This window comes from Balaenoptera ricei, chromosome 1, assembly GCF_028023285.1.
Source record: "Balaenoptera ricei isolate mBalRic1 chromosome 1, mBalRic1.hap2, whole genome shotgun sequence".
Lineage (NCBI taxonomy): Eukaryota > Metazoa > Chordata > Mammalia > Artiodactyla > Balaenopteridae > Balaenoptera > Balaenoptera ricei.
In genome coordinates this window covers 34767994-34784312 of record NC_082639.1, presented here as the reverse complement: position 1 = coordinate 34784312, position 16319 = coordinate 34767994, and the positions used below count along the sequence as shown (strand labels likewise).

The window sequence follows — 16319 nt, the reverse complement described above, 5'->3', positions numbered from 1 at the left end:
TCTAGGGGGGGAAAAAAATCTTACCCTTTTAAGTACAAAGTGCAGATGCCTACAGTACATAAATAGAATTACTTTATATCAGCGCCATTAAAATTTCATGGGAGAGTGATAGAAAAAATTATTTAAGAAGTGTCATTATTGGGTTTCCCTGGTGGCGTAGTGGTTAAGAATCTGCCTGCCAATGCAGGGGACACAGGTTCGAGCCCTGGTCTGGGAAGATCCCACATGCCGTGGAGCAAATAAGCCCGTGTGCCACAACTACTGAGCCTGCTCTCTAGAGCCCACAAGCCACAACTACTGAGCCTGTGTGCCTAGAGCCCGTGCTTCGCAACAAGAGAAGCCACCACAATGAGAAGCCTGTGCACTGCAACAAAGAGTAGCCCCCAATCGCCGCAACTAGAGAAAAGCCCAAGTACAGCAACGAAGACCCAATGCAGCCAAAAATAAAATAAATTAAACAAACAAACAAAACCAAAATAACTTTAAAAAGCGTCATTATGTAGGCAATAATGAAAAAAGGTTGGCTAACACTGGGTAGCCAGACCTTGATATTAAAACCTGACAACGATAATACAAAAAGAAAAATCACAGGGCAACCTCACTCATAAACATAGATGCAAAAACTTAAACAAAAATTTATCAAACTGAATCTATAATATTTAGAAAGGATAACAAATCATCAGCAAGTTGGATTTATCCCAGGAACGCAAGATAGGTTTAACATTAGAAAAATTAATCAATGAAATTCTCACATTAACAGATGAAAGTTCTAAATTACTTCATTATCTCAATGGCTATAGAAAAACATTTTATAAACTCAACATTAATTCCTAATAAAAGCTCTTAACAAACTAGGAATAAAAGAGAACTTTCTTAACCTGACAAAGGGTATCATTAAAAAAAACCCAACCCTTAATCAAACATCATACCACTGAATACTTTTTCTCTAATATCATTAACTAGACAAGTATGTCTCCTATTCAAGATAATACTAGAGAGCCTAGCCAGTATAGTAAGGTAAATAAAAGAATTAAAAGGAATCAAATTGGAAAGGAAGAAACAAAAGTATCATTATTCCCAGATAGGACTGTAGAGGTAGAAAAAATTTTAAATCTTCAAATAAGTTATTAAGATAAATGAGAAATTTTAGTAACATTGGTAGGTATAGTCAGTATATAAAAATAATTATACTTTTAATACTAGCAATCATTAGAAAATTAAATTCTTAATAAATATAGCATTTAATATTAATAGCACCCAAAAATATGAAGTACCTAGCAATAAATATTAAAAAAATGTGCAAGATTTTGTGGGGAAAATTATAAAACTTTATTTATATACATTAAAAAATAAATGGAGAGATAGTCCATGATCACAAATGATATCAATAATTTAAGATAGTCAATTCCTCTTAAATTGATTTATAGATTCAATAAAAGCAAAAATCAAAATCCCAGAAAGCAAGGATTTCTTAAACAAGACAGAAAAACACTAACCATAAGACAAATGATTGATAAATTGAACTACATTAAATTTAAGAACTTCCATTCATTAAAAGACACTGTTAAGAATATTAAAAAGACAAACCACAAAGTGGGAAAAAAGTATTTGTGATACATATAACCAATAGACTTGAAACCAGAACATAGAGAATTCCTATAAATCAGTAAGAAAAAGACAACTCAGTTTTTAAATGGACAAAAGACCTGAATAAACACTAATAAAATGGGAAATCCAAATGACAGATAATCATACTAAGTTCACTAGTAATCAGGGAAATGCTAATTAAAACCAACATGAGATGTCATTATGTACCCAGTAGTTTAGCAAAAATTTAAAAGTCTGACAACATCAAGTGTTGATGAGGAACAAAGGCACTCTCATACACTATTTATTGGTGCCAGTATAAATTGGTACCACTACTTAAGGAGACAGTTTGACATTATCTGGTAAAGCTGAAGATCTACCTACTCTATAACTCCCTAAGTCTACTCCTAGGTATATACCCTACACAAGTGCATGCACATATATAAGAATATTCATAGCAGCATAACTGACAGATTATATTACATTCATAATAGATATAAATTGGAAACAACCCAAAACAACTTAGAATGGATAGTCTCATGCCATATATTCACACAACGGAATGATATATAGTAATGACAAGCTAATTAAAAATAAATAATACAAACATAATGTTTTACGAAAAAGCAATTCCCAAAGTTGATTCCTTGTGTGTAATGTTCAAAAACAGACAAAACTAAACTACTATATATATTATTTAGGGATGCACACCTTTGTGGGGAGGAAGGGGGTTGTGATCAGAAAAGGAAGCTTCTACGAAGTTGGCAATGTTGTATTCCTCACAGGACCAGTGGTTACATGGGTGTTTGTTCCATAACTATTTGTCAAACTGTATTTTTTAAGTTTTATCATTTTTCTGCATATATGCTGTTATATTCCACAATAAAATGTTTTTTTTTAAATCTTTGATTATTCTTGGCATTAAATGTCATCCCTTTGTCCTCTGCCCCATGCAACAATAAAGTGGTTAAATAAATTTTGATACATCCATTCAAAAGAATATATGTTGTCAAACAGACTAAGGCAAATCTATATACACTAATACAGAAAGTGAAAACAATATGCACAATGGAACATAATTTGTATTTTAAGAGGATGAAAATTTTCTGGAAAGATAAATAAAAAATTGTCAGCAGTGGTAGTTTAGGAGTATGGACCTGAGGATTTGGGGTGAGAAAACTCATTTTTCATTCAGTTTTATACTGCTTGAATCTGTTTCTACTATGTGCCTGTATTAAGTCAGAAAACCAACAAAAAACAAATGTTAGGTAAAATGTAATTAGTCTATAGATCAGGCCTTGCAAAATTCTTCAACTTCCGTGTTACTTTATGTGGCCTCACTTTGGTTAGAATGACTCTCTCGTCTACTTTAGGCACAGGTTGATTCAGTATTGGCCTATTAAAATATACCTAGGGGGACTTCCCTGATGGCACAGTGGCTAAGAATATGCCTGCCAATGCAGGGGACACAGGTTCGAGGCCTGGTCCAGGAAGATCCCACATGCCATGGAGCAATGAAGCCCATGTGCCACAATTACTGAAGCCCATACCCCTAGAGCCTCTGCTCCTTAACAAGAGAAGCCACCGCAATGAGAAGCCCGCACACCACAACGCAGAGTAGCCCCCGCTCGCCGCAACTAGAGAAAGCCCACGTGCAGCGATGAAGACCCAACTCAGCCAAAAATAATAGATAAATTAATTAATTAAAAAAATATATATATATACACACAAACACACACCTTGGGAGGCAATGAAATTTTTACAAGTTACATTTCATAATAAGATCTTTGAAAAATCTTTTTAAAAAATCTTTTTAAAGGTATAACTGATATATAATAACTGCACATATTTACAGTGTACATATTTTTTTACATGTATCCATCCATGAAACCAATACCACAATCAAGATAATGAAAATATTCATCACCCTTAAAAGTTTCCTACACTTCCTTATAATTCATTCCTCCCATAACACTGACCCCAGGCAACCACTGATCTGTTTCTGTTACTATATATTAGTTTGCATTTTCTACTATTTTATACAAATGGAATCATAGACTATGTACTCTTTTTGGTCTGGCTTATTTCACTTAGATTATTATTTTGAAATTTATCTGTTTTGTTGTATATTTATTCTTTTTTATTACCAAGTAATATTCCATTCTATGGATCTATACATTTACCTTTTGATGAACATTTGAGTTGATTCTAGTTTAGGGCTACTACAATTAAAGTTGCTGTAACATGTATGTCTTTATGTGGGCACATTCTTTCATTTCTCTTGGGTATATTCCTAGGAGTGGAATGGCAGGGTTATGTGACAAGTATATGTTTGACTTTTTAAGGCAATGCTAAACTAGTTTCCAAAAGTGGTTGTATCATTTTATATTCCCATCAGTAGGATAAGGGAATTCCAGTTGCTCCACATTGTCACCAACACTCGATATGGTTAGTCTTAAATTTTAGCCATTCATTGATACATTAATAGTTACCTGATAATAAATTACTTCATTGTAATTTCTGTGTTTTCCTAATAATAAATGAAGTTAAGCATCTTTTCATGTGTTTATTTACCATTTGTATATCTTCTTCAGTGCAGTCACTTTTTAAGTCTTTTGACCAGTTTTTAGTTGGGTTGTATGTATTATTATTATTGAGTTATAAGATTTATTTATATATTTAGATACAAAGCTTTTGTTGGATATATTTTTAAAAAAATTATCTCCCAGTCTGTGGCTTGCTCTTTTACTTTTGTCTTTTGAAGAGCAACTGCTCTGAATTTTTATGAAGTCCAATTTTTTTTTCTTTTATACTCTGTGCTTTTCCTGTCTTATAAAAATCTTGCCAAACCCAAGGTCACTGAGATTTTCTTCTGTAAATTTTATCTCCTACATGATCAATGAACCATTTTGAGTTAATTTTTGTATATGATATAGGATAAATGTATTGTAAGGGCTAAAATTTCATGTGTTACCTTGACGCCCTTGTAATTCACAGTGCACCAAAAGCCTAAGCATGAATTCCCCTGCTTTTGCCAGATATGCCCCCATCCAACGGGAAACATTCCCCACCCAGCTAGTGCCCTTATCAGCCAGAACAGCTATATTTTATCCAGTCCTCAGCCTAATGGCTGCCATTTCACTGGCAACCCATGGAATTTTTTAAACAAGCCAGTCGTATCCTCCCATGGGAACTAGGGGGCACCTCATCCTATTGGTACTACAAAGTCTGTCTCCCATGGCCCCTGTGAGTTCACTCCATTCCTGAGTACAACCCCTGTGGCCCTGCATGACAGGCAGTGTCCTCCCTGGGCTGTGAGTCTATCTGACTAATAAACTATCAATCACATCTCTGTTCAACGTTGGGTGTCATGTATTTGGCTATCTCATAGTATTTATTTTAGGGTAGGGACTCCCTCCTTTACCAGTGGGGAAGGGAACCTCAATAGGGTTGAGGGTTTTGTTTTTGTTTTTTGTTTTTTTGCATATGTCTATCCAATTGTGCCAGCATTGTTTGTTGAAAAGTATATCTTTTCCCCATTAAATTACCTTGGCACCTGTGCTGAAAATCAATTTACCATGTAGGTGTGGGTCTATTTCTAGACTCTTTATTCTGTTCCATTGATCTATATATCTGCCTTTATACCAATACTGCACTTTCTTGATTACTGCAGTTTTGTGGTAAGTCTTGAAAGCAGGAAGTATGTATCTTCCAACTAGTTCTTCTTTTTCAAAGTTGTTTTGGCTATTCTAGCTCCTTTGCATTTCCTTATCAATTTTTAAATCGGCTTGTCAATTTCTACAAAAAAGTGACTCTACTGATTACTTTATGCTCAGGTAAATTACAACATTAGCTTAAACAAAATATAACTGGGAATGTGACAGAAATTTTATGAATTATATTTTATAATAACAAAAACCCTTTGTAGTATCTGTTTTAATTCTTTCTGTCCATTAGTGGTAAAATTATGACTTAGTAGTGACTGGGTAGATAGCCTTAGGGTCAACCCAGACTTCACCTCCACAGTGTCCAATTTGTTTTATAGATCCCATCTCCTTCATAACTCCTTCTTCCCTTCTGTATTACACTCTGAGCCTTGTTTTTGGTTCTCATTCTTTAATTAATTATTAGTTAACATCCCCTGAAATTCCGGCTTCCAATCTGGTCCCTATCCAATCCACCCCTCTACTGTGACCAGAGTGATTTTTCTAAAACACAAATCAGATCATGTTACTCTCCTCTTAAAATCATTTAGTGACTCTCCAGACCATCTATAACAGTTAGTCATTTGTACATTCAAAATATTTTTATGCCTCCAGTATGTTCCAGGAACACTGCTGGGTGCTGATTCCAAACTCTAGCTTAGCATATGAGTCTCACCATGAAGTGGTTTCTGAAAATATCTCCAGGCACATTTCTCAGCATTGACTCACATGAACCAGTATGTATTATACATTGTTTCCTCTGCCAGAAATGCCTTTCCCATCTTCTTCATCCAGCTTTCAAAATGGTACTCAACATTACCTCTGCTGGAAGCCTTTTCTACCCATCCTGACTCAGCCCCTCCCCTGAGTTTTCACTTTATCACAGAACTTTCCACACTGAATTATAACCACTGGTTTATTTCTTTCCTTCATTAGCTTGTAAGTTCCTTGCAAGTCCAAATCATTTCTAATTTGACTTTGTTCCTACATCCACTAGCACAAAGCCTGGCACATGGTAAGTTCTCAATAAATAATAACAATAATGCTAATTAACATGTGAGGTACTATTCTAGAGCTTTACGTATATTATTTCATTTTCATGATCACCTTGTGGAGTAGTTCAGTTGCTCCCAGATTTTATAGATGAGGAAATTGAGGCTCACAAAAGTTAAGCAACTTGTTTAAGGACATACTGCTAACAAGTGGCAGAGGAGGTCCATTTAAACCCAAAGCCTATATTCTTAAGCGCTATCAAAACTGGTTTCCTGATAGTTTAATGTATGAATGGTTAAATGAACAAATGCATTTTTCAACTAGCCGGCCTCTTATTCAATTACCCAGTTAATTTTGAATACCTGGGGAAATTCTTTCTGTAGGTTACTGCTCAGACATCTTTGTGATTCTGGTTTGGGATCCCCTCGTTCCAGTTTCCTCAAGAGTGTACTTCTTTCCATGAGTAAGTGTGCAATCTGTTCACTAGGGCTGCTCAGAGCTATTGCAGACAAGCCTTCTTCATACAACATTTCGACCTCCTTTATTTGCACTTCTGTTAGGAAGAAACACCAGAAACAAAATTGTTAAAAGAAATGCAGGGAAATAACTAAAAAGTAGTGGGAAAAGGTTCTCAAAAGCAGTAGATATTCTTACTACTTGCAGAAGTTTAACATTTGTTCTTGCATAACTTTAAAGTGTATTGTTGTTTTAGTGAGTGCTTACTATGTGGCAGGTATTGTACTAAGCATTTGAGATAAATCTATCTTATTTAATCCTTACAACAACCCAGTGAGGTACGAACCATGATTTTTCCTTTTAAGAAATGAGGGCTCAGGCACCAAGAAACCAAGAAACTTGTCCACAGTCACTCAACTAATCCTGCCAAAATTCTCGATGATTTCAATATTCAGGTAGATGATTATTCCAGTCCCCTGGCTTTTCAGTTCCTTTACCAGCTAACTTCCAAAGATCTAGTCCTCTACCCCACCTCAGCCACCTACTTCACAGTAATTCCCTAGACCTGGTCATTAGCCTCTATAGTTTCTGTAACCTCTCCCTAGCTTCAGTTTCAAACATCCTATCCTCCAATCATCCCTTCTTATGTACTAGCAGCTCAATTTCAATAATTTTTGACCATACTGGAAACTATCATCCATTGACTTGAAACACTTTTCAGTGTTCCTTATCCCATTCCTGTTCTCACTTTCTTACCCAGCTTAGATTCTATAGTCCATCATTACAATCACTCCCTTGAAAACATTCACAACTCTCTTGCCCCTCTTTCCTTCCATTATACTTGGTGACAAAACTCCAACCTGTTTAAATCCAGCTCTTCACCAGCACACTCCAGAAGCTGGATGTGGCTACAGAAAACTGCACAGGCAGTGCGGACTGGTTTCATTTCAAACTCACGACTACTAACCTCAAGTGAGCCCTTACTGCTGCCCAGCAATCCTCCTACATTCCCCTGCTTGTTTCATCCCTCTCCCTCATCATATCTCTAATACCTCCTTCCCCATCCTCACTCTCAGCTGAATACCCTACTTCTTATTCCACCGAGAAAAGAGAAGCACTTTGAAGAGAGCTTCCACAAGCTCCCCTACCAAATCTGCCAGCTCCCCCGTACTCTTCCCTCCTGTGAGATGTAACAAACTACTCTTGGTTCCTAAGGCCAGCACCATCCCTGCCCCCCTCCCCCCCTTGTGCACTGGATCCCATTCCCTCTCCTCTCAAAGATAAAACTCCTGCAGTTGACTCTTATCTCTATTGCCTCATGGAGCTTTCTTCCCAACTAATCATCTTAGAGACATGGTATAACATCTTCCATTAAAAACAACAGTGATGAAAACAACAAAAGTTTTCCTTCAAATTCATAACGCCCTCCAGCTCCTCCACCATTTGTTCATTCGTCTTTGCAGCACAACTTCAAGAAAGGATCAAAAAAAAAAAAAAAAAAAAAAGAAAGGATCAAAAATAGCCATGTCCCCTCCCCTTCTCCTACCATTCTTTCCTGAATTCACTCCAATGGCTTTCATATCCACCACTCCACAGAAACAGCTCTCCTCAAAGTCACAATGACCCCCATGTGACCAAATCCAACGGTCAATTACCTGTCCTCATTCCACATAGCCTGTCAATGGTATTTGACCCAATTGTTCCCTTCCTTTTCTTAAAACACTTTCATCATTTCGCTTCTGGGACACCACACTCTGCTAGGTTTCCTCCTACCTTTCATGCCACTCCTTCTCAGACTCCTTTGCTGATTTCTTACCTTTCCAACCTCTAAACACTGGAATGACCTAGGGCCCAGCTCTGAATCTTCTTCTTTTCACTCCCTAGGTTATCTCCTACAGTCCTAAGGCTTTAAGTATTTGCTATATGCTGATGACTCCCAAATTTACATCTCTAGTTCACAATGCATTCCAAACATATACAAAATTGCCTACTTGACCTTTCCACTTGGATGTCTAATATTCACATCCAATGTAGATGTCCAAAAGCAAACTCTTTACTGTCTTCCCCAAATAGGACCTCCCATGGTATCCCCCATCTGAGTAGTTAGGAACTCCAATATTTCAACTGCTCAGGCCAAAAAGCTTTGGGTCACCAGTGATTTCTCTCCTTTTCTCCCACCCAACATGAAATCCGTTATCAAATTATGTTAGCTCCACCTTCAAAAGACACCCTTTAATTATAGAAGCATTTCTGATGTGATTGAGGTATGTGTTCCTAAAACAAACAAGCAAACTTGTATTTCGCAAAACGGCTCACTAAAAATAATGGAGCTTATGGAAAAAAGGTTGGCATAGAGCGCTCAAAACCTTTGTCATTGTGTAGCTAGAGCGCTATAAAAAACACTGACAATCCTAATATTATACTGGTAGATTTAAACAGATGTGTTAAATTCCTAAAAAATAAAGGAATACTATAGCAAATATAGGACTCTGTTTTCTTTTAAAAAATCAGGTTTACTGTAAAGGTGAGCTAACGAAGGAGCTGAGTCTGCAGAATTGGAAACAAAAGCAAAATGCAAAAGATTAGTCATATCTTTGCAATAGGCACTTCCAAGACAAAACATGTGGCGAAACAGCCCAGAAGAGGAATGTGGGATGAATGGGCTTTATGTATAAGCTCCAAGGCTTGCTGGTGGGCCCAAATCATTAACATGCTGGGGAAAATTACATGTGAACTTCCACATTATAGTGACATCACTCCCCTACTTCCCAATCCTTCATGAGCTAATTTATGTTAGGAGCAGGGCATAGAGTAGCTTCTGCTTCCTACAGTATGGCAGATTAGAGCCCTGAACAACTCTGCTGCCGAGAATAACTAAAAATGTCAGAAGAAATTTTTAAAACTCTTAAAATGCAACCACCATATGAACAAAACTAGAATGCAAGCTTTTAAACCAGCAGAAGAAAACTCAATTATCCAATGGATAACAAAAAAAGCGGAAAAAAATGAAACCCGAGTGTAGTACATATGAATTATGTCCTGTGATTAGCTCAATTTTCTCTGCACCTGAGATTCAAAATACAGAAAAACCTTCCATCAACAGACCATTATGAAAGGAAGTTCTAAAATGAAAAAAGGAAAATGATCCCAAATGGGATATCTGAGATGCAAGGAAAAATGCTGAGCAAAGAAAATCATAAATGTGTGGCAAACGTAAATAATCATTGACCATATATCATAATAATATCTAATTTATGGAGTTAAACAAATACAGTATTCTAAAGGGGTCCTATCTCTATCTTCCCTTGTAGCTTTGGAGCACTTAATAAACATTTCCTGAGCCCTTAACACGCTAGGTACTTTACGAGGCCGGTGCTGTTGAAAACACAGAAACCAGGAAGACTAGAATGAGATCTCTGCCCCAGAAGAGCTGACACAGGTAGTTAGGACATAGTGTGGTAAGTGCTGTAATCGACATTAAAGAAAATCACCACTCTGTACTCTCTCACACACATTTGAGAATATTTCAGAATGCATACCTTAAAAAGACAGGCAGAAAATACACCTAAAACATTACAAGTAATTTTCTTTCTTTTTTTTTTATAAATGTATTTATTTATTTACTTTTGGCTGTGTTGGGTCTTTGCTGCTGCGCGCGGGCTTTCTCTCGTTGCCGAGAGCGGGGACTATTCTTCGTTGTGGTGCACGGGCTTCTCATTGTGGTGGCTTCTCTTGTTGCAGAGCACGGACTCTAGGCACGTGAGCTTCAGTAATTGTGGCTCGCGGGCTCTAGAGCGCAGACTCAGTAGCTGTGGCGCACGGGTTTAGTTGCTCCGCGGCATGTGGGACCTTCCTGGACCAGGGCTCGAACCCGTGTCCCCTGCATTGGCAGGCGGATTCTTAACCACTGCGCCACCAGGGAAGCCCTACAAGTACTTTTCTTGAGGTGGAGGATATGTGGTAATTTTTTTTCCTTCCTTCTACTTTTACACATTTCCCAAATTTTCTGTAATTGTCTCATGCTAATTATTAGAATTAGGGAAAAAATTAAAATTTACATGTTTACAAAAGGAAAAATTACCCGGTTTGAGTTGGAGCCCTTTAAACTCATGTCTAGGCTCCTTGCTTTCCTTTTCGTAACCATGAGAAAATGCTTCCTTTTCCTCTGGTAAGTTACAGACACAGTTTGCATAATTTTCCACCTAAGAAGAAAATAATACATTTTCTTACAAGTCTATGAAGTGAAAGAACCATTAAGAGATCACCATACTATCAATGTTTATAATCTAAAAAATAAACAGAAAATTCAACTTTGCTTAAGTGTGGGTCTCTCTCCCTAAACTTCCTTCCAGCTGTCATATGTTATCAGACACTGTTTCCCATAGATAGGATGACACATCACCACAAATTTCTGGGACAGTCACAATCGCTGATATTTTTTTCCATTAACAAATCAGGTTTCAAATCAAGTCTCCTTATCTATGGTTTAGGAAATATGGTCATGATACTCAGGAACAGAGAAGTATCTACACAGTATTTTATATCTTAAGCAAAACTCATGATTAAGATGTCTTAAATGCTAATAGGAGCTTGTATTAAAATAAACTTGGGTATTCTTTAAAAATAGTTTCTGATTAATATGACAGCTTCACAAAAGGCACTTTTATGTGGCTAATAATAATAGATTGAAAGCTAACTATATGCTCCAGGTACTATGTTAAGGACATCAAATATTGAGTTTTCACCACAACCCTATGACACTGTTATCTCCCACTTCGTAGGTGAGGGCGGCTGAGAGAGGCTGACGGACTTGCGTTGTCAAGCAAAGCAGAAAGGGAGGAGCCGGACTTCACACTGAGGTGGGCCAGAGCCAGAGCCTGAGCTCTTACTATGCCAAATTACTTAGAAGGAGACTACCAAAATAACTGCATTTTGCTGAATTGTGTTGAAGCCTTTTTCGGACAACTGCTCAGAATATGAACAAAAAGCTGAATGATATAGTAGAAGGAACACAGAACCGCAGTCCAACTTTATCACTCCCTGGTATGCTTCAGTTTCCTCCTCTTTAAAATGGCAGGAACAATACTACCTATTTCCAATAATAACAGCTATAATTTATTGAATACTTGCTGGGTGCCAAGTACATATGTGAAATGTTTTATACACGTTAATATGTGTAAACCTCACAAATCCTTTTGAAGGAGCTATTATCTTCTCAACTTACGGGAAGAGGAATTTCAATCTTAAAGAAGCTGAGTAACTTGCCCAAGGTTACACAGAGAGTCAGTGCCAAAGGCAATTTTTCACCCCCAACTGCCTAATGTTAAAGTTCACGGTCTACTATGCTATCCTGCTTTTGTTCTAAAGGAGCTCTACTCTTCTTTAAGAGTTTGGAAATCAAACTGCCCTCTAAGAGTTAAATTTAAAAATCAACAAGTTAGCTGAGCTGAGCTGTCAAAACACAACAGTGATCTGCAAGCAACCTGAGAAAATTTTATTAACTCATTTAAAGAAAGTAGCTTATATGTAAGAAAGTAGGTTGATCAGTACTGGACACATCAAAAAGAGTGATTAAAGAGTCAAAAGGTGCCATTATCTGCTCATCTAAGGGCTAGGTACCCTGGTTCTAGGATATAACAGGTCCAGAAATAAGGGCAGGTATGGATAGCTTTATGGTGTAAATCTGGCTATCTTAGCTAGTGCTCTAAAAAATTAGAATCATTTGTTCAGCAAGTAGACATTTGATTAAAATTTGGCTTCCTATGTAGTGTGCCTGTAGGGAAAAAAGGCATCAGTCACAGGATATATGTGTCTGGTTCCTTTGGCAGTTATATTTCTTACTGTCAACTAAAAAGCTGGTATCTATTTTTCTACAAACTTCTCTGTGAGTTTGGTCAATACAAGGTCACCTTTGAGAAGCAGATCCACTCACAGTACGCGGACTAGTCAGGTTTCTAAGCCTACTAGCAGGAGAGTCAGCTAGAGGGTTGGTTATTGAGACAAGGATGAATTTACCAAGATAATGAAAGCAGCTTGAGCAGACCTATTTGGATATTCAACTAGTCATCTCTGGGCAATGTCCTGTACATGTACTCTATTGGAAACCAATACAGCTTGTTGATATATTTCATTTAAAAAAAAATGTACATGTGAGTGCTTTGCAAATTACACAGTGATATTCAAATGTTGGTTTTTAATATGTTAATATAATGAATGACAATGAACAAAACCACAACCATCTTTTTTTCTTTTCTTTTTGGCTGCGCTGTGCAGCATGCGGAACTTCCCTGACCAGGGATTGAACCCATGACCCCTGCACTGGAAACATGGGGTCTTAACCACTGGACCACCAGGGAAGTCCCAAAACCACAGCTATCTTAAAACTTTATGATATTAGTTCTTACTTCTTTAATTTCTTCCATGTGCTTCCCTGACAGCTCTTCTAGATTTCTGGTAGCAGTCCTCAGCCTGTCTTTGCTATAACAAGCACCAGACAAAGTAGAGTTGTTCTTCTGTAAAGGCAAGGAGTTCAATCCCTTCTTTCTCAAGATGGTGAAGTAAGTCTTCTAATTGAACTTTTCCCTTGATAAAAGAGATAAGCATATGTGTATGTATACACACGTGTAAATATACAACTGAGCATGCAAGAAATCTCATAGGTAGAGTTAGACTCTCTACAAAGTATAGTTTAGTTTTCCTATTAATTAATGGTTATGTTATCCATTTATAATGAGCACTTACATGAAACAGCTAGCAATACAAAAAATATTAAAGCTTTGAAGAGTTGTATTATATCTTCTAAAATAAGAAATGACATGAAATATATGCATTAAAAAAATATCAGCTTTCTGTCTGCCCAGTTCTGAGGTTTGCAATTTAATAATCTGAAAATCTCCCAAAGGCCCCTTGCGATGTTATAAATTCCAAAGAAGTTTCTGTCTATTCTTTTGAATATTTAGAAATAAAAGGACTCCCCTGGAAGCTACAGAGCCCATTAATTCTGTACTATCAAGGAACTATTTTGCTCACAGAATATGTCTTATAATTTTTGTTGACTTCTAAGTCATTCAACCCTCTTCTAAAACTTCTTGATCTAAGCCTGCCATCGATATTGTCTTTAATTTTTTTTAACTTGGAAGTAGTCATGCTACATAACAGCTTGCACTACATGGTGGGGGAGAGATAAATGTCTGGTGATTGATGAAGTGGTACCTGTGTTACTAGAATCACTAACTGTGAATAAGACTTGCTGGTACAATCAAACATAACTTTTAACCAAGTTAATCTGACCCAGATTGTAGGGATAAGCATAATTGTTGTTGTACTGCAGCTAGTCTACATAATTATATTCAGTTTTGCTTTTTAAGAGCAAAACTATATTTTGATTATTTTTATCTTTTCTTGCTAAGTTTTCCAGAGTCTCATCCTTTTCACATCAACAGTTTTTGTGGACGATATACAGAATGTTAATTATCATCTGATACATTAAAAAAAAAAAAAAAGGGACCCAGATCTGAATCTTTGTGCCCCCATGTGTCCTCCCCATGACTTATAGCTAAAAGTCTTCTTGTGCTCCTCCCCACCCTACCCCCATTGTCTGGTCTGCACTCTTACCCTCCTCCCTACAAGGTTTTTTAGCACTATTCAGTTCCTTGTGGTTTTAGTCGTGGGTATCAGAGCACCCAAGCCACTAGGAATACATTACGTTCTATGAGGCCTATTTGGCAATACAGAAAAATGCTTATGTTATAATAAAGAGAAAAAGTAGACGTAAAGGTATCATTACAACTATGTAAAAACCAGACACAGAAGGAAAAGAATGGAAGCAAATACATCAAAATGTTAAAACACAGTTGTGATAAACTGATGAGACTGTGAATAATTAGAAAACAAATGTTTGAATTATTACATGTCCTATACTGTGAGTTGCTTGCCCCCGGAGAGTAGCATAACCCCCACGCCCCATGTTGTGGGGTGGAGTGGGAGAGTCTGAGGCTGGAGGAAGTTGAAAGGAGAAGGGGATGGGGGATACTGAGAATACCTTTGGATCCTTGGCTTCTGGGAGCTTTGGGGTATCGGAAGGTAAGCAGGGATATAGGAAGAGGGGGCTTGGCTGGTCAGGAGGGCGGTAGAGGCTGCAAGTCAATACCCAACTCATCCAAGCTCCTAGACTGAACACCCTTCTAAAGCCAGAGATCTTTAACCTCCATTCCACTTAGTCATCCATGCCCATGGCTACAACCAAGCTCTTGCCATAGCCTAAACTACTGTTGAAATCCTGCAGATCTCAGCTCCAAATGTCCCACTCTGACCACCACCTTCTGCTCTTCTTTGTGTGTGTGGTAAATTCATGAAACTTAAAATTTACCATTTTAACCATACTTCAGTGTAGAATTCAGTGGCATTAAGCACATTCACACTGTTGTGCTATCATCACCACTATCCATTTTCAGAACTTTTTCATTATCCCAAACATAAACTCTGTACCCATTAAACAATGAGTCCCTATTTCCCACTGTATTCTACTTTCTGTAGCTGTAAATCTGCCTATTCTAGGTACCTCATATAGGTGGACTCACACATTTGTCCTTTTATTTCTGGCTTATTTCCCTTAGCATAATGTCTTTAGGTTTCATCCACTTTATAGCATGGATCAGAATTTCCTTCTTTTTTAAGGTGGAATAACATGGCATTGTATGTATTTTGTTTATCCATTCATCTGTTGATGGACATTTGGGTTGTTTCCACCTTTTGACTATTGTGAATAACGCTGCTATGAACACTGGTGTAACAAGTATCTGTTTGAGTCCCTGCTCGTTGTTTTGGAATTGTTGGATATATAAATCTATGTTTAACTTTTTGAGGAACTGCCATAAAACTATAAATAATAACCATAGTAATGGGTATGAAGTTGTTGCTCTCTTAAACTCTACTTATTCTATAATAACAGTTGAACTCTCCAGTCCCTGGACCATTACATCCTCTCTCAAACTACCAGAAACTCTTTGGCTTCACTTATTTCCCCCTCAAGCCTGGACCCAACTGTTGTTCATTTCAATCAATCTCTCACCAACGTCCCCAGTTATCTAGCTCCTTGTCCCACCTTCCCCGCAAATCCAAACCCAGGGGAAAGTGTGACCATTTGACTTTTCTCTGCCTATTTTAGTTTGCTGAGTTGCTGGTAGAGAAAAATGCAACAAGTATGCAGACTGGAGCCACTACAAATCCATGGTCTGCAGCCTGAGCCAAGCTCCTTTACTTGCATAGGTCATTCTATGCGCTTTGCCAGCTTCTGCTACCATTTCACTCGGTAAATATTCAGGATTTCCACCTCTCCCGTCAAACTCCAAATCTCACCTCTCCCCTCTGCTGGTCGACGACCTTGTCTCCCACAGCAATAGTAAAACTAAGGCCATCATAAAACTCTGGAAGCTTCTTCTGCTACCACCAATACACTAACCTTCATCTTTAGAGATCCTGCCCTCTTTCCCTCCAGGAGGAGCTTTCCATCCTCCTGACCAAAGCTAATTCCTTTACCTGTGTTCTAGATCCCATCTTCTATTGCTTCCTCAAGGAAGC

At 37.5% G+C, this 16319-nt stretch overlaps 1 protein-coding gene across 7 annotated transcripts in view; it reads right to left on the bottom strand.

Moving 5' to 3' along the window:
- CCDC30 (coiled-coil domain containing 30) overlaps window positions 1–16319 on the bottom strand; it is a 153574-nt gene that overhangs the window by 131918 nt on the left and 5337 nt on the right. For 4 of the 7 annotated variants that reach the window (XM_059920004.1, XM_059920008.1, XM_059920006.1 and 1 more), the window contains exons 2-4: window positions 13145–13322; window positions 10822–10942; window positions 6647–6837 (exon numbers count right to left, since the gene is read on the bottom strand). In XM_059920004.1, the coding sequence (XP_059775987.1) occupies window positions 6647–6837; window positions 10822–10942; window positions 13145–13162 (330 nt within the window). In that variant the 5' untranslated portion in view covers window positions 13163–13322. The remainder of the gene's footprint in view (window positions 1–6646; window positions 6838–10821; window positions 10943–13144; window positions 13323–16319) is intronic. The other 3 variants (XM_059920039.1, XM_059920012.1, XM_059920018.1) reach the window with 3 other exon arrangements.